The sequence below is a fragment of the Pinus tabuliformis genome, chromosome 3_2 (assembly GCF_031772625.1).
Source record: "Pinus tabuliformis cultivar Carrire ecotype Pingquan chromosome 3_2, CPIR1, whole genome shotgun sequence".
Taxonomy (NCBI): domain Eukaryota; kingdom Viridiplantae; phylum Streptophyta; class Pinopsida; order Pinales; family Pinaceae; genus Pinus; species Pinus tabuliformis.
In genome coordinates this window covers 822,491,733-822,512,265 of record NC_142302.1, presented here as the reverse complement: position 1 = coordinate 822,512,265, position 20,533 = coordinate 822,491,733, and the positions used below count along the sequence as shown (strand labels likewise).

The 20,533-nt window shown below is 32.8% G+C and overlaps 1 protein-coding gene across 1 annotated transcript in view; it reads left to right on the top strand.

The window, feature by feature from the left end:
- LOC149183196 (cold-responsive protein kinase 1-like) overlaps positions 1-19,082 on the top strand; it is a 48,553-nt gene extending 29,471 nt beyond the window's left edge. The window contains exon 6 of the mRNA XM_089418686.1: positions 18,570-19,082. Coding sequence (XP_089274812.1) covers positions 18,570-18,911 — 342 coding nt within the window. The 3' untranslated portion in view covers positions 18,912-19,082. The remainder of the gene's footprint in view (positions 1-18,569) is intronic.
- Positions 19,083-20,533: the final 1,451 nt, after the last annotated feature.

Sequence of the window (20,533 nt, the reverse complement as noted above, 5' to 3'; positions counted from 1 at the left end):
TGAAGTAGTCTGTGATCCAACAATACTTGATGATTTCAAAGAAGATGAAAATGAAGTGAATCAATGGTTTTTGATGAGTATAAAAAATGACAACATTATAGTGGGGGATAGTCTCATTCCAGTAGCAAAGGTAGAGAAGAAGGAAGAAAACAAAAAAACTCTCTTAGTAGAGAAAAATGAAAAGAACCAATATGGTTCATGTTGTGACCTTTCATGTAAATTTAACCATTTTTTCTAGTATGCATGTGTTCAAAACAAAATGGAAGGGTAAGTTGAAAACAAAGTTGTTGATATTTTTGATGCATATTTGAAGCAATGAATAATGGATTGAGAAGCCAATTGAACTAATTGATGATAATATTAAAGCAACAGTTGGGATAAAATAATTAAATGATATGGAGAATGAGAAAAAGGGGAGTAATTATGGTTTTGATTATGATTTTACATGTAATATTAATGATGATATTGAGTGTGAAAATTATAGGAAAAAGTAAACAATACCTGATGATGAAAGTGAAAGGAAAGACATCAAAATGTTTGGAGAAGAGGAAGAAAAAGTTGAGGAAATATTTCAATTTTGGAGTTTTGAAGAAATTAAATTTTACTATGGGCTAATGATATGGCATCAGTCGAGTGATCAAGTGTATGATAATGATAAATTGAATTTTCATTATAAGCTTCATGATAGTGTGCCTAAATAGAAGTAGTCCACAAGTAAGAAAAATATTGAAGAAGAAAGTGGAGAGAACAAGCTCAAGAAGCTTGAGTTAATTTTCAAAATGTTAACAAGCAAAGTCAAGAAGAAATTTTAGCAATAGAAGGTGAACAAGCATGGCGATTTCAACAAGAAATCAAGGCCAAAAATGAAGTTGAAGCTAAAACAATTTAGAGGCTATAGCAATTGGAAGAAATGGAAGAGAAAATCCAACATTTTTTAAGTTTTTTGTCTATGTAAAATCCTAAGCCTAGTTAAGACTTAGACTAGCAGGCATGTTTAAGATATGATGAGTCATGTTTAATTTAGTAGGAGTAATTAAGGGGGAGTGTTAGAATAAGTAATTACTCCCGCGTGTAGAAAAATCTAGAAATATCCAAGTCTAGTGTGAGTTTGCATGAAGTAGTTAGACAAAAAAAAGTCCGTTCTAGTGTGAGTTTATATGAAATCGTTAGTTGGAGTTAGCTTTGGTTAAGGAGATAGTTAGAAACTATAAATAAAGCCCATTGGGTTTAATTGTATTGATCGAGTTTGTCATTAATCAAATATTAGAGCTACAAATCCTAATTTATGGTATGCATATTATGTTTTTTTTACTCTGCCTTTCTAACATCAACCTCTATTGTGGTATTTTTCTTTTTCAGGTCAAGTGTTTTGAAAATATTTGGCATTTTGTTTCGATGTTCAATTTAATAAGTTTTCATGTTGATTTATTGATGAAATATTTGTTGATCATTGAACATATGTTTGATAAGGTGTCCAGGTTAATCTTAAACCTGTAGGCTACGAAACTTATTATATGGGTGGGCATGACTTGTTGGCATCTCTTTCTAGTGCTTTGGTGGTAGATTTATTTTTTATGTTAAGACATTGATATTTTATCTTGGTGTTCTATTCGACAGTCTTGTAAGTCGAGTCCTTCAGGAAATATTAATTTACTATAAGTATTTGAATATTTGTTGGCATTTTAAAGTTATATTTAATTTATAGTAATTTTTTTTGGGTGTTTTTATAAATGAAAACCTCAAACATGTGGGTGTATTATTTAGATTTTATGGTGGTTGCATGTAACACCCCCTCCCACATTTACCCAATTTAACTGGTCCACCTAGGTAAACATGTGACAGATAGACTATAATATGATTCAACTTCCCAAGTACATTTAAGGAAGTGGAACCAACATGACAAGATCAATCTGACCTTCTACACAAGCTACAAAATCTCCAAGAGCCAACCAACCATTCCATGTGGCCAACCCCTAAGACAAATTGCCTTTTCACTACCCTAAAGCCTTGGTCACTCCCATGACACGGCATGCATGCAACTGGGACCCTCTAGTCCCTCCCAAAGCAAGGAATCCATGTGACTATGACCTTTCTCAGGCAGTTTTGTGCCAACTACCCCAGATTTTGTGCCACCTTTTTAGATCTAGGACTCAAGCCACTGCCCAAAACTTCATGAAACTTCTAGAAATTGTAAATAACATTGAAAAACGATTAGTAATGGAAACAACTGACCAGTGAATTGACTAAAACCCTACTATCCATCACATGAGTTTTGTCAAACATATCACAAATATGTAATCTATAGGTCATAACAACAAATATGAACATAGGGGTCTCTTATGTATCTGAGATTCATAAGGATGCATTGATGCCTTATCATAATAGATGCATTATCATCTATTAGGTCATATATTCATTGCTCATTCATTTTCTAATCAGAACATGATGTGATCCATACATCAAGACTACCATAAAACATCCTCATAACCAACATATATTCAACAGAAATAATAAAATATAAAAATCATAAAAACCACATATGAACAAGTATATTTACGCATCAAATACAATAGGAAAGGATCTCTTATTAACCTATGAAAAATGGCACTAGGTCTACGACATCCACATACCACCCAACCATAAATTAACTGAACCATATCTTTCTTTCAGCTAATCACCCTCGTTGCATATTCCAAGCATGAATGTGGGATATCATGAAACATCTCATTGAAAACCAAACCAAGTATTCCAGAGTCCAAACCACCTCAACCCTCAACCAGTGATTCAACGTCATGGCTGAACATCATTAACCATCTTGAGATTGGTCTCTACCCAAGCTAACTAGGGCTCTAGAGTGTTTGTTCCAACCAGGGCTTCCAGGACTAGTAACTCAACCCACAACTGTTATCGGGCTTCTATAGAATTTGTCGAAATAGGGCTTCCAGAGTGTTTTTCCAATCGAGGCTTCTAGGACTAGTAACTCAACCCAAGTTATTATAGGGCTTCTAGAGCGTTTGTTCAACCAAGGCTTCCAAGAACTAAAAAAACAACCCACAGCCAAAGGAACATGACAACCAACCAAAAAAAAATATAAAACCTACAACACCATGGCTATCCAGGAAATGGAAAGGCTAAGAAAATCCACTCTCAATCCAGAAAATCCTCCATGCCAATGACAAATCATGACCAACAAACCACATGCATGTCTCATGCATGCCGAAACTAGAAAGGGAATCATACATGTAACTTGATACTGTAAGAAAAATTCATTGTAGATGTTTATCCTGATTTCTGGTTGCACTTTCCTAATTTTTCCTTTTCCTTCATACTCCAAATCCTAAGTATGACACATTCCTTCAATAGTGCTCCAAGAAACTCTAAGTGTCCCAGAGTATGAGAGAGAGAGAATAGAATGAGAACTCTGATACTAAACTGGTAAAAGCTAAAATTGACAAAAAACTACAAACTGGTCCTCAAAATACTTTTTATTAATGAGGCCACTATTTTCTTCAATTTTCCATTATTTTCTTTCATTTTTCTCCTCACATGAAACCTGTCACCTTTCACCTTCTTTTTCTCCTAATTTCCATTATTGTCATAAATAAATGCTAAATAATGTCTCTTTCCTTTCCAAACCCATTTCCATTGTCTTTGCCAATTTCCTTATCCATACTAAACCAAATGAACACCCATTAGTATGTTTTCCCACTATTGAGCTTGGAATATGTGTCCAATGTCCTTGGTGTTATATATATATATATATATATATATATATATATATATATATATATATATATATATATATATATATATATATATATATATATATATATATATATATATTACATGATTTTTGAACTGGGGTTGTTTCAGAACCTTCCCCCTTGGAGGAACACCATCCTTGGTGTTCAATGACACCTATAAACTAACAAACTGTTGAAAACAAAAAACATTTCTTACAGAGATTCATAACACAACTCATTGTTGTATATACAATAACGACCATATGTACTTATGAACATTTTCTTCAACCAACAAATAATCATATTGTCTATGGAGCTTTATAAATCCATCTCGATATAGTATTTACAATAATATACACATATACATATATGCACATTTTCTCAACTAACAAATAAAAGGATATAATTCTTGTATCAACAACAAGGGAATCCCTTAAAGTAATACTAGGATTCACCTCCTTCTGAGGAAGTCCAGAATCCACTGCCAAAGTCAAATATGCATCCCATGCTGAGCACTACAATCCTGCACTATATTCCTCTCAATGGACAGTTACTAGCTCAATGTTCCAGGGAACACTCCCAATATGCATATGATTCTATTTGGCAATTCTAATGACCCAAAACAAATCCATGCTTGACCTTCCCTTCTCCGCTACATAGTCCCTCAGGCAGTCTGGTCACTCGCTTTTGTGTTGTGACACCCCTTCCAAGTTCCATGTGTATTCCCTTCTCTACTACACAGTCCCTCGAGTGACCCCTCCCTTGGAAAGGTTTCCTTGCATTGGAAGGTCCAAAAACTAAGGCATATCCCTACCTTAGAACCATCATACTGGTCATAGCATGCTCATGGAAATAAATGGACACTATTGGGTACTAGTGTCCCACAATCTCCCTGCTCTTGAAGTGCTTTACCATAATATTAATGCCTCTTCAAATTCCTTTCACTGATGCTACTAATTCTTGAAGTTGATTTCAACCACCTAACCAGGCATTCTCATGCTTTCCTATACCAAGCACATAATTTCCACTAGATTCAAAATAAATTGAAATAAATTCACATAATACTTTATCGATACCTCATCAAAAAGGTACACCTTTAATTCTTCTTACTTCATATCACAACAAGTAAAACTAGTTGTTTAATCAAATCATCATGTATAAACATGTCACATCTGGTTAGCTCAAATGAAACTATCATAAATCACATGAAATCATCATAAATTATAATCATAAATCACATGTAACCATCATAAACTAGAATACTAGATGACATGCATAATAAAACCAATATAGAATATCGATACTTATCCTTTGTCCTTTCTGTACGCACACTGAATTTCTTTCCACACCCGAAAAACACCCACTTCCTTCTCTTCACCCACGTACACATACACAAAGTGTGCATCACACACATACAATGACACATAACATAAAACACCATAAATACATTCACCTACACCTGACATACAACACATACACTTACACCTGTCTTACAACACAACACATACACTTACATATGTTGTATGACACAACACATACACCTACACCTGGTGTACAACACAACAAAAACACCTATATCCGGTCTACGACACAACACATACACCTACACCTAGTGTACAACACAACACATACACCCACACCCAGTGTACAACACAACACATACACCTGCATGTTGTGTATGACAAAACACATATACCTACACCCGTTGTATAACACAACACAATACATATACATACACAAAGTAAAACACAATGAATACACATGCCACGATTCCATGACTACACAATGCACATACGTAGTACTGCATGTACATAACACAACATGTACCACATGCACACAATACCACATGTACACAAGTACCACATGTATAACATGTACACAACACCACATGTATACAGTAACACCTGCACAACATGTACGTAGCACCACATGTACATGACACCACCTACAAAACATGTACACAACACCACCTGCACAACGTGTACACAACACCACATGCACGACATGTACACAACACCACATGCATGACATGTACACAACACCACTTTCACACAACACCCTATATACTACATGTACATGACACCACATGCACACAACACGACATGTAAATTCATACGCATAACACCACATGTACATATCACCATATGTACAACATGAACATCACGCCACACATACACAACATCGCATATGCAACATGAAAAAAGCACCATATGTACACAACACCGCATATCCAACATGCGCACTACACCATATGTACACAACACCACATATCCAACATGCACACAACACCATATATACATAACACTTCATAAAAAACTTGTACACAACACGATATGTACATAAAAACACATATCCAACACACACATAGTACCATATGTACGCAGTGCCGCATATGCAACAAGCACACAACACTATAGGTACAACATGTACAACAGATACACAACAGTGGTACTACACATCCAAATATTGTACACTCACTTTACCAAGTAACCTTACTTCCAGTGTCTCTCCACTATCCATGCTTATCCCAGCATGCCGTAGATCACACTGCTTTCATTCTGTTGATGTATCCCTCTACCTATCCATAACATAAACATAGGAATAGTACAATAATATAATATCAATTCATATCCACATGATATCGACCTTGTATATTTGTTAGGGTTACTCTTCCAACTTTATTCCTCATAAACTAAGAACCTCCTCATGTCATTCACCTACGTAAGAAATCATTCCTTGAGAACAATGATCCCTGACAACCTTGTCAAACAATGACATACATACATATATATATATGTACACACACACACACATTAGCATAAAACAATCATCATCCTAGATGACCTTGTGAGACAATCACATAAATATATCAACATGAGTGCAATCATGATCACAACATAATTACCACATATCATAAGGTAAAGGTTAAGAGAAATCCCTTTATCTAAGAGAAATCCATTAACTTCCTCCTTCCAAGATTACACATTTCAAATTGACTTTAGGATAATTCACAAAACCTAACTTCTAGAGGGCATATCTCCAAACCTATAGCTAAAAATAAACTAAAATTGTTACGAGATGTGCCATGAGATTGTTGGTTAGTTTCTTCCAAATACCAAGACCACTCATTCGAAATTAACTTTAGGACCATTCATTAATATGGACTTCCATAGGGTGTATCTTCAAAAATATAGTAAACTAGAATCTAAAATTTTTAGTAGATGTGTCGTGATATTGCTCCTCAATCTTATAAATATTTTACATTTTAATCTTTCTAGAAAAAAATTATAGTGAAAAATCCATGATGACTCATTTAAAGTAGAAAAATCATAGGTTCGCATGCTCTAGTACCAAATTATCCTTATTTTCAAGATTTCCTTGGATCTCATATCCCTTTAGGAAGCCTCTTGAAGAGAATATTTTCCTTAGTATTCATAGATTTTTGTATTTTTTCCTCAATTTCATCAATAATTTCTTTTTTAAGTTGTTCTTGAGAACTTGATCAATCCATCTTTTTCAACATACTACCATCCATTTCATCAACTTTCTTCTATAATTGGGAGAACCTAAATTCTAAGTCTTTACTTTCTTCATGAGTCTATGATGAGCCATCAGTAGGTTTAATTGGTGTAGTAGATTTTTTGAAGGCATGTTGGAAAATAAAAATAATTCTACTATTTATCACAAATTTCAATTACTCAAAGAAATGGGGTCCTTCTAATAAAATTTTAGGTCACTTTTAAGTTTCATACATTTAAAACCTTATTTTGAATAATATTAGAGTGGTTGACGCTTTTCTTAATATATCTACGATATTTGAGCCCTTCTCACTCTGAAACTTTGATTTGTAATTTTTGACATGTATTACCCACAATTATAGAAATTTATCCAAAATTTTGATGTAGCAACTTAAAAATGTGGTCAGCTTTCCCAAATCTTGAAAATTATTGGTGTCTTCACATGAGAAAGTTGTGTATTATGCCACATGTCCAATTATTTAAATATAAGCATGAAATTTGTACCTAAGATACATTTATATATTTCTTGAAATACCTAAATATTTCAAATTATTAAATGTCCATGAAGATAAGATATAGAAAATACAAAAATCTAACATGTTTGAAATATATTTTAGGATCCTTCACAAACCTTAACTTCCATAGACTATAGCTTCAAATTTATATCAAACCAAACATTGAAATTTAAACTATGTGTACCATGAGATATTTCCTCGACATGTTCCAAGTCTTTCCATCTGAAACCTTCTAGAAATAAAATTTCTAATGAAAATGCCAAAATTAAATGTTTGAAACTCATTTCAATAGCATTTTAGAACCCTAACTTCCTTAGATCATATCTGTAAAATTTTAGCGAACCAAGACCTTAAATTTGAACAATATGTTCATTAATAACTCTCATCAATATAATCCAATTTTCACCATCTTAAACCTCCCTAAAAAATCTATAAATAAAATTCCAAATTTACATGGTTGAAATTGGTTTTAGGAGCATTTGAGAACCCTAAATTCCTTGGACCATATCTCTGAAAATATAATGAACCTGGATTTGAAATTTCAGCAAGATGTTCCTAGCTATTTTCCCTTAATAGTTTCCATGTTTAACCATCTAAAACATTATAAAAATAAGTTGAGATAAAATTCCAAGATGAACTTTTTGAAGCAACAAAATACTGAGATTGTGAGCTCTAATACCAATTTTTTTGAACTTTGTGCCTTAAAAATTCTAAAAAACGAATTATTGGAGTCCTCTTTGAGGGAGAAAGATATGTTTCTACAATGAATTCAATGTACAATAGAATATTCGATGTTCTTAAGACTAAGTCTCCTTAGTGTATTATGAGACAAATGGTGCAATTATAATAAAATACGACTATGAGAGGTTCTCGCCTATATAACAATATAATAATAGAAATTGAATTAACAAATATCTAGGCCCTAATAATGTGTTTTGGGGTTAACATGTGGCTTATACAGGACTTAAGAAGAATGCGGCTAAAGATGATAATTATAATCCACTTTGAGAGATAAACCTATTTTTAGAGTGAATAAAATGCATTGGACAAGACATGGTGATCCTAAAACTTTATATGCATGGTTATATATATGTATATGTATATGTATATGTGTGTATGTATATATATATATATATATATATATATATATATATATATATATATCTATATATATATATATATATATATATCTATATATATATATATATATATATATATATGTATGTATATATATAAACAAAGAGAGATGGAGACAGTAATAATTCAATATATATATTTCAATAAAGGGGGTTTTTAGTTAACATATGGTTATTTTAGGGCTTAAAAAATTATTTAGGTGTATTTCCTCACAAAGAAATTTACAAAATTTGACAAATATTGAGAATTGAAGTGGTAATTGGATTAAAGTGTTAAAAATATATAGAGGATATGAGTATGACTCTAAATATTTTCACAACTTATGCAACTAACATGGAACCAAAAGACAATTCACAATAAGGTACAAACCTCAAAGAAGAGAAACATTGTGAATATTAGTAGAAGCATGTTGATGGACAAAATCTCTCAAATGATTTTTTGGAGAAGTAATAGCTTTCTTAGATACTAGTTTAAGCATATATTCCACTAAAAGTGTGAAGGATAAAGTTCCACAAGAAGCGTTGATAGGTATGAGTTGTATCATGACACAGCTAAGGGTATTTGATGATGAAACATATGCTTATGCACCTAAAGAGTTGAGAAGGAAGTTAGATTAATAATGTGAAAAATCAATCTTTATTGGGTACAATTTCCAAGGCATAAAAATTGTATGACCAAGTTACAAAGAAGTTGACAATCAAAGGAGATGTCAAGTATAAATAAGATGAAGCATAGGATGAAAGGATTAAAAAGTTTATAACTATTAGAGAAACGATACCTCAAGTAGAAGATGAATTATCAGAACAAATTTTACAAGGATTAAAGAAAGGCTTGAAAGCCCAATTTTCAATTAGAGATTCCCTAATAATAACTTAAAGAAATTTTATTCGAGGTCAATCATCTAATGCAATAACTTATTCTTCTCCTACCACTCAATTAGGTAGTTGTTAAGGGTTAGAAAGACTAAATGTATGAATTAAATATATGGCATTTGGATGTGAATTCAAATTTTGCATTATTTACTTATCAACCCACTTGTTTAAAAAAAAAAGATAAAAGAAGAAAATTACGTCAAAATAATGGACAATGAAATGGATTTCATAGATAAGAATGATAGATGGAATGTATTAGAGATACCAAAAGGTAAAGATTCTTTTGGCATAAAATGTTTTTTCAAAAAAGAATCTTAATGACATAGCCAACATGTCTCTCCTAATGAAACACACTAAATTCAAGGCTTCAGAGCTCAAATATTTCTCCAACTGGACCTTTCTTCCCATTTTTGCAGACATGACAACTTAAAATAACATAGTCACATGCTTCACTCCATGTGCCTCCTCGTAGAATATAATGTTATGATAGTATTACCTTGATGTTCAACCATTCACTTCTTCAACCTTGATTATTCATAGTTAGTGTTTAGAGCAATGGTGCTTAGACCTTACACTCCACCTATAAGCCTACTGTGGTGATAATTGGGTGTTTCTATTGTGAGGTGGCCCTCCAAATTATTTTTTTCGATCCCACAAGATAATTTTCAATGCTGGTGAATTATGGAGGGGTTGGACTAGTGATATCAACAAGGTGGAGTGTCTAAACTTGTACTTACATTGCAAGTTGCACTCTATCAATCAACCAATCAGGATTTTGTGGTGGAGGGTCAATGACCCTCATTGACTATAGGGTGGGGGGCATGACCCATAATTTCAGCCCACTAGAACCTTGTAGAGGATTTTTCACACTAATACACAAGTGTACCTTCCTAAACCACAGAACATACTTTGAATTTTCCCTAAGTTCTTAGTCAATGTGTGGCTAGAAAGAAACTATGTTTCATGTCAAAGTGTGGCTCTCAACATTCCCTTATCTTGAACTCTGTGAGGAGAAAATATACATTCCCCATAGGCTCAAATCCATGTGGAATGTATACTCATGTATAGTCAAACAAAAATCCCTCATTTCCGAGCACTCGTGGTGGTATGAATTTTTGATTAGGCTAAGAAGGAGAAAGCAAACATGAGATGTTAATATCTGTGTCCCTATTTAATTATCAATCGATGCCAAATGATACTACCCCTCCTACAGTTCGATTACATACTGCAAATTCCAAGTGAAAAGACAAGCATTCCCATGTATCTTCTTACTACAATACATTACACTTAACACAATGATTAGTTGAAACCAAGCTACACATGACATAACACAACTACATAGAATATAAACATTGGTTCTATAGTGATCAAAACACACCCTGCATGTACAACAACTCAATCATTTGATTTCTTCCAACAATATATTTTCAGAAATTTCCTTATATGAGCTACTAGCTCTCATACTCCCATTCAAGCTATCTTTTCTTAAACTACCCGAGCTCTGCTTACTAGATGTAAGATCTAATATCCCTTCACTAAATCAAGGCCTATTTCTACATATATATACCTTCCTATAATCAAGAAATATTCTAAAATATCAAGAAAATTGGTACATCTATCCTAACAACCTAAAACTGACTAACACCTTAACCTCAAATTTGCCATTATTACAAAGGTCCATTTGGTTAAAACACCATCTTAACAAAATAGTGAGACCACAAAAAATATTCTAAGTTCTGGACACTTGTATTACATAAAAAATCCTAATTTTATACAAATTACAATTGAGGGAATTTCTTCCCCTTAAGATAATTTCATGATCCTCTTAGGTCTACACAAAAATGGATTTCCCAGGTTTGGTGCTCCTACATCAGACTCCCTAGGAAGAAATTCCATGACCTCTTGGTCATAGGTTTTCAATTTTCTCACTGTTCTTAGGTCCCATATATATTATTTCTTTTGTCCAGATGTCTAGTTGTATTGTTGCTTCACTACTGACCTTAGTCTTACAAGATACCAAACTTGATTTCACAGTACCCCATGAGACTTGTTAAGGTAAACTCACATAGTTAGTTGTATTCTTTTGTTGGCTACCCTTCTCTTCTTCTTAAATCTTCTCTTGTACATCCTTTTCATCAACATCCACATCATGTCAATCTCGCCATTTAATTATATCCTCCGTTTAAATTTGTTGCTTCCATATCTCGTGTCATACGCTGGAAAATTCTTCTTCTTTTCATCATCCTCTTTTGGTATATGGAATATAATTTTATTTCCATGAGACATTATCATCCTCACCTCTTCTCCTTTGGAAACAACAAACACATAATCACTTTGGAAATAAAAAAATCTCTCTTCTCTAGTCCACTATTCTAGGAATTTAACCTCTTCAAAGTTCATGATAACTTCATCCAAATGTTGTTGCTAATAATTTATTTTAACCTTATTTTGGCTATCAATATAAGGAAAAATTGTCGTACTCAATGGTTCTTATAATCATACTCCATTTACTACATTAGTTGTCTATGTATGGCTTCCTCAATGATTCACTTTATGAGACTGTGTTGTTTCATCTTCCATTTTAACGAGATTTAAATTCTTTCCTCCCCCAATGCGTTGAGGATGTATTCCTTCATATTATCCTATCATTATGATATTTGTAGGTAATTGTCCTCCTTCATCACTTTTGGGTCCCACATCCATACACAACATATGCTATTTAAAAATACAAGGCTCTCTAGTCTCATTTGAGATCTCTAATCCTAGATCTCCAAGTTCGTCTGAACTATCCTCGTAGTACATGAGACTCACATTCAGTCCCTTATCATTGTCTTCCTCTTTCGTAAAAGTCACAAAACATTTACTCAACACTAGTTCACATGTTTCATCTTCTTCCAATTCCAATTTTTCATGTTGAATACACACCTTTAGGTATACTATCCTTTCTTCTATCAAATTTAACTATTTATCTAAATCAACAAAATTAACTTGAACTGGATTTGTAGACTCTATGAAATTTTCATCCCTTATCTACCATTCCTCTAAGAGGCTCGTCTCTTCCTCAAGATCTATGATCATTTCCTATAAATGTTGACATTGAAGTTCACCTCAATTTTTAGGAAATGACACAGATTCTATCTCCTTAATCATAGCTTCATGTTCACTATCTCACTTTGTATCTACAAGAAAATGATCAACTTGACAATCAAAGTTTATTTCTATGCCTTTAGATGCTATGGGTATTTATCCTTTACTAGATACTTGTAAAAATTCCTCATCATTGGTTGTAATTTCTCCATCTTCCTCAATTTGTAGCTACAACTCTTCAAACAACTTAATTTTTTCATTATGATCCGTGAGAATTGTATTTGAACATTGTTTAACATCTACCTTGTCCACTTGTAGAGATTCGTTTTTTGGAACTATGTCATTATCTCTATACCCTAAGGACAATTCTGCATTTTCTTCTTCCTTTATGACAATTTTTAATGATTATATACCTTCATGATCTATATGACCTTCACATGAACACATTTGATTATTTTAAAAACATGAGGCTATTGAGCCTTTTCTAATTCTCCCAGCATCATCTATTTCTGGTATCAACATTCCACACATTTCATGGGACTTCCATGAAGCCTCACATCATCAGCCTCATCATCATTTTATCGAAGGAGTGATCCTTGTTTTGGTTCATAGAGGTAAATGTTATCCCCTTCATACTCAATTTACCAAAGTTATTTCTTCTCCAATGAGGCACTCAAATCGTGTTTCAACTTTTTTTATAGTATAGGCCATTTGACCATTTTCCTCCTTAACACCCAACAATGTCTTTGGTCTCTTTCATTTTCTTGTACTAGTTGCATTAGTATGTTGAAAATTTCCTTTCACTCAACAAACGCTTTGCCAAATTCCTTTTGAAGCATCCTTCTCATTCGCCTTGGAATATTCCTTTCCTTTGTTTCAACTTGCACTTGAACCTTTATAATTAATATTAGTAGTCACATTCCTTCCTCCTTTATGAGCTTCATGTGGCTCATTAGGAACTGCAATCAAGCCTTGGTAATAAGTCTTATCCATTAGTTGGTTACCCCAATACCTCACTAAGCCTTCTCTATATCTTAGCCTTTTGGAATTGCTATGGTTCCCCACTCTAGAATATATTGAGGACTCCTTTCTCTTGTAGGCTTCTACACCTACTACTCACCTCTTTCAAGAAATTATCTTGTTCTCCTCACATATCTTTAAGGACTTTCTATATCCTCTTCTCCTTTCCATCCTCAGTTGGACCACCTTTGTTCTAACCTCTCTGTTTAGCAAGGGCTCTCTACCACAACTCCTTTTTCTCTCGTTGCTACCTATAATTGTCAACTTATTCTATAAGTTAAATTAAAGCCATAATACCATGTTTACCTCCAAGATCTCTTCAACAATGAGATCTTTTTCATTCACTAGCGCCAATGGTTCCCTCTTCGTTTGTGTCCATTTCCACCATTTATTCTTCACTCATTACTCCAATATGTTTGGACTACAATTTTTCCAAATTTGTGTATTGCTTGGTCGATAATCTCCTCAATATGCTATGTCCCACTTCTTTCTCTAATCTATGTACTAAATATTTAATTCCTTGTTCTACATGTAATGTTCTAATACTTCCAACCACCTCCATTTTCCATAGATCTCCCTTTGTATGCGATTACAAGAAATTCAAAATTCGAATAACTGATAAAATAAAGAATTTTTTGTTGCACTTAAGTACAATTTAACACACATATTGCATTTTTAGTTATTACTCATGCAAAAATATATTGTAGGTTGATCACATGATATTATTTAACACACTTAGATTCATTTCGAATATGAACCTTGACTTCATTGAAATGGAGAGCTATGTTCATAATACTTAACAACCTATAACTAAATCTCATAACCCTTACCTTGAAGTATTAAGACTACCAAATAGGCAAAAAAATCATCAACCATCTCAGTATATGAGTGGATCGAATTTACCCTTTTACTAATTTTAAATATGATTTGGGTGTGTTCTCTGACTCACTCCTACCTTCTCTCTCGTTGGATGCAATTTTCTCTTCTATTCACTTATAAATACCCAAATAATGAATATTGTTCTCTAATACCACTCCAGTGTAGCCAACATGCCTCTCATGATGTAACCCACTAAAGTCTGGGTTTCTTCTTTTTAAGTGCTTAGAGATTTATCCAGCTAGATCTTACTTCCCAATGTTGCTCACAATAGCCTAAATCATCACAGTCACTTGTGTGACTCTACGTGCCTCCTTGTGAAATATATCCTTATGTAGGTCTTATCATGATGTTTGGCCTTTCACTCCTTCAACCTTGACTATCCATAGTTAATCCTTAGCAAAAAATCACTCATACCTTACACTCCACTCATAAGCTGAATATAGTGATAATCAAGTGCTTCCACTATGAGATGGCCCACCAAATCAACATTCGCTATTAAACAAGAGAATCGATGATGCCAGTGAATTGCAGGGAGGGGAGGAGGTGGGGGGGTAGTGTACCTAGTTATGTCAACGAGTGCAGGGGAGGGGAATCTGCACTCAAAGTTCCACTCAAGTTTCCACTCTATCAATCGAACTATTGGGATTTCATGTTAGAGGATCAACAACTCTGGTTGATTGTGGGTGAGGCTAGGGGTTCATGACCCATGATGTTAGGAAGGAGAGGGGGGGTGATCTACAATCATGCTTTTTCTCTCACTGGAACCTTTTAGAAGACTTTGTGCACAAATAGGCCAAAATACCTCCCCAAACCATAGAAATTACTTTGACTTTTCCCCAAGTGCTCGGTAAATGTGTAGCTAGAAAGAAAATATTTTTGTGTCATAGTGTGGTTCTCCAAATTCCCCTATCTTGAACTCTGTCATGAGCTAATATATGTGCTCCACAATATCAGCTCCACCCCTTATTTATATACCTGTAATTGGTGAAATACTTAAATGAAAATCCCTCATTTTTGAGCTATCATTGTGGGATCAATTTATGATCAGGCCTAGTAGCTTGACACCAACAGGAGATGTTAATATTTGTTTCCCTATTCAATTTCCAGCCAATAAGAGCCTCTACAATGCGCCTTGTAGTTTGATTCCATAGAACAAATTCTAAGTTCAAATACAAAGATTCACGTGTCTCTACTGACTACAAGACATTACATTCAATATAGGGTTTAGAGAAAAACATGTTACACATGAGATAACAAATATATGGTATGTAGAGATCAAAATACACAATGCATGTGTTAAACAACTCAATCATCCAATTATTGCTAAGAATAATATATATATATATATATATATATATATATATGAGCTACCGACTCTCATACTCCCAATGGAGCTCTCTTTTCCTAAACTACCCAAGATATGCCCATGTGTTGTAAGCTCTAACCCCGTTTTAGTGAATCAAGTTCTAATTGTAAATATGTATATCTTCCTACAATAAATAAATATACTCAAAAATCAAGACAATTGGGACATTTATCCTAACAACCTCAAACTTCCTTCAACTTTGACTTGACATTTGTCATCATTACAAAAGTCCATTTGGCCTAAACACCAACTCAAAGACTATATAACCACCTAGATTCTTCTACAATCTACACACTTGTATTTATATCAAAAATATTAATTTTATACAAATTACAATTGAGGGAATTTCTTCCCTTTGGATAATTTCATGACCCTCTTGGATCTAGACCAAAATGCACTGCGTAGGGTTGATACTCCTAAATCACTTGATGAAAAAAGAAAAATAGAAAAGTACAAAGGTAGGTTGTTAGAAAAACGTTTTTCACAATAATATGGAGTGAATTATGGTGAGACCTTCACATTGGTTTCAAGGATAGATACAATAAGAGGCGATTTAGCCATAACAACTCAAAATGGGTAGAATTTTATTAAATGGATGTAAAGTCAATGTTATTAAATGAAATTTTCTAAGAAGAAGTATATGTGGAGGGTCTACTACGTGACATGATAAAAGATGTGAAGATAAAGTATACATGTTGAAGAAAGGTCTCTATAAACTTAAGAAATCTCTCTATGGACTTAAGAGAGCTCCCAAAGCTTGGTATAGCAAGATTGGCTCATATTAAGTTAACAATAGATTTAGCAGAATGAGTTGTGAGCCTACACTATTTACAAAGGTGAATAAGTGAAAGAATTTTTTTTTTTTTTTTTATTGGTGATATGATTTTCTGTAGTAATTCTATCACTTGACAAGTTGAAATCAACTATGAAGCAATAATTTGAAATGGTTGATTTGGGGTTAATGTGATTATCTCTTCTTATTGAAGTCATTCAATAAGATTGATGTATATATTTCTTTTATTTCAAGTAGGTTATGCTATGTATATCAAGCTTCAAAGTGATGAATTGCAAACCCACACCAACTCCAATTGCAATAGGAACAAAACTCAGCAAAGTAGATATATGATGCAACTTAGATCGAATACTATTCCAAAGATTGGTTAACAACTATTCCATATATTGGTTAACAATTTTATGTATCTTAGTGTCACTACTTTGGACATTATGGATGGTGTCAGTTTGATTTTTGTATTTATGGACTCTTTAAAAGACTGATATTGGAAGGTTGGAAAAAAAAAATTGAGATATATTACTCGTGCAACAAAATATGTATATTATACTCCAACACTAATAGTCATATTTTGGTTGGATATACTAACAATTCTTTTGGAGGTAACACATATGACATGAAGACTACCTCAAGATATGCTTCCCATGATGGTTCATACGCGATTGCATGAAAATTCAAGAATTATTCACAATCACAATAACATGAATCCGATTACTTAACAACAACAACAACCTATTAAGCACTTTGGCTAACTAGAATGTTTGACGGTGTGCAATAACAACAAGAGAGATCAACTCAAGTGCATTGCTACAAAACTTAGTAATAAGTCAATGTAAAAACCTTATTTTCTATAATAAAAGCAAGCATATTGATATGAGAGATCACTTTATTAGAAAGCTTATAAACAATAAAGAAATTTATTTAAAATCTTGTAAATAAAAAACCAGTGGACAAAAGACTTATTTGAGTTTCATGGAGAAAAAATAATAATTGTTATAAGGCTATATAGAACTTAACCAAAAAAGTATTCATGTGATCATTATAAACTCATAAAGGCATTTTCAAATAATCGATTACCCAATATCACTATTGTTAACATTACTAAAATCTTTCTAAATACCTCATAAAATTTTATATCCTAATTATATTAAATCAGAGTCACAACTCTTTCTTTTATAATTCATGTCAACTTTTATCCCATTGTAACTGAGAATTCATTAAGTCCTTCGTAAATGAGTGGTAGTCACTGAAGATAAAATTGAATCTTTCATTATTATTTTTTTAATTGTAACGTCTTTAATCATGCTTCTTTACCACTAAGAGTCTAGGCTGAGTTTCATTCTCTACCTATCATGTATTGAACGTATATGCCATGGAATATTTATGCACTCACCACATAGTGTGTGTTATAATATATCCACCTATAGTCACTACTTCATGCGATGTCTATTGTGCCAATTCACTTATCTTGACCCATTAAGATTAAGCACTTAACACATGACCTTTTCTTTCGAATGCAACCTTTCAATTTTGAAATCCCAAAGGGGAAAATGCCTAATAGAAATCTAGCCTCTCTATGGGTATATCAAACTATAAATATGCTTGTAAACACTGTGTTGATTTTTTCTTGGTGATGGTGCAGGCTTGGAATCAATTCGAGCAGAATGAAGTTTTGAATATTGTTGATCCATTGTTAGAGGGGCAGTACCCAAGAGAGCAAGCGCTAAGAGTGATCACTATCGCACTTCTATGCACTCAGGGCTCATGGACGCAGCGTCCGGCAATGTCAAAGGTTGTGTCAATGTTAACCGACAATTCAGATAGAATTGCTCAGCCCACACGTCCCGCTTTCATAGATGCCGCTACAGACACACCAGCGAATTTCCTTCCCATACCGGATTCTGCGACCCAAGCTGCTACCCAAACTGCTGCTCCGACTCAGGGATCACATGGATCTATCAGCGTGTCTCTACTTGCACGTTAGTCTAACGGACCGTTGTTTATCCTTTTACAATCAACTTACTCAGCCTATTAGAACCAACTTTTTTAACACAGGCACACCAAGTGGCCTTTGTAACCAGAACGTTTGAGGTCCCTCTCATTGATCAAATTCAGTGAATCCTCACAGCATTCCATGTCTCTTTAACTATTTAATTTTCTCCTGTAACAATATCTAAAATGATAAGCTATATATATGTCCACAAATGAAGATGTGATTGGGTTGGGAGGTTTATTTTACAGTCCAGTATAAAGAAACTAAAAGAAAAAAATAAATAGAAATAAAAAAATGTATCAGATGTTTAAATTTTATACTTTTCAAAAATATGTCACCAAGAGATATAAACTATTTGAAGATCTACCTTAACTTTTGTGTTAGTATTTACTTCATCCAAATCTATATATAGAAAACAAATTATTAAAATAAAACTGGTTATATTTTAATAAGAATTAATATTGATATAGGCTTAAAAATATATTAATAATAAAAAACCATTTTAATCGTATAAATGTCATATATGTGATGTAAAATATTTTATATATCCTGAAAAAAATAAATTTTGTATTCTATTTAACATTTAAAATTACAATTTAAACAAATAAAAATAACACACTGTATTTTACATTCTAAAAATTTTTTTACATAAAAGAATTTAATCCCTCCAAAATCATGTTCAATCTATCCTTAAAATAAATATATATTGATTTATTCAAATTAGTTTTATTCAAATTTATTAGTAAAATAAAATAAGAGGTGTTACATTAACACACATCCAAATATTACTCGTTATATTATCAACGAGGGCATGCAGTTGATTAGCAATCATGAAGCCTGACGAATTGATGAATTGGTTAAGCCTGTCGTGGGATAACATAATCATGTTCAATCTATCCTTAAAATAAATCTATATTGATTTATTCAAATTAGTTTTATTCAAATTTATTAGTAAAATAAAATAAGAGGTGTTACATTAACACACATCCAAATATTACTCGTTATATTATCAACGAGGGCATGCAGTTTATTAGCAATCATGAAGCCTGACGAATTGATGAATTGGTTAAGCCTGTCGTGGGATAACATGGTACAACCATTAGAAAAAATCAGGAGGATGGATTTTTGACACAACAGACGATACATCGCATAAAGATATACATCCAATAGAAAAAAATCAGGGGTATGGATTTTTGACATAAACAGACGATACATCCCATGAAGATATATACGGTTTCATCCCATTTTTCAATTGAGTGTATCATCACAGCATTCAAGCATCTTTAACGATTTAAGTTTCTCTAATTCAGTGTATTTTCACAGCATTCCATGTATTTTTAACAATTTAATTTTCGCAGTGTATGCAGCTGAATGCTGTAACTTAATGATCTCTTTAATATTGAGATGGAGTGAAATTATATAAAAATAAAATAAAATTAATATAATATAATATAAATTAAATGTTCTGATTTAATAAAAAAATCAAATAAAAATAATTTTATAAAAATAAAATAAAAATTAATTTTGATATTGATATATAGTATATATGTGGAATATAATTTATTTTAAATAAAATAAAATAAATTTAGATTCATCTTAATTTAATATTTATT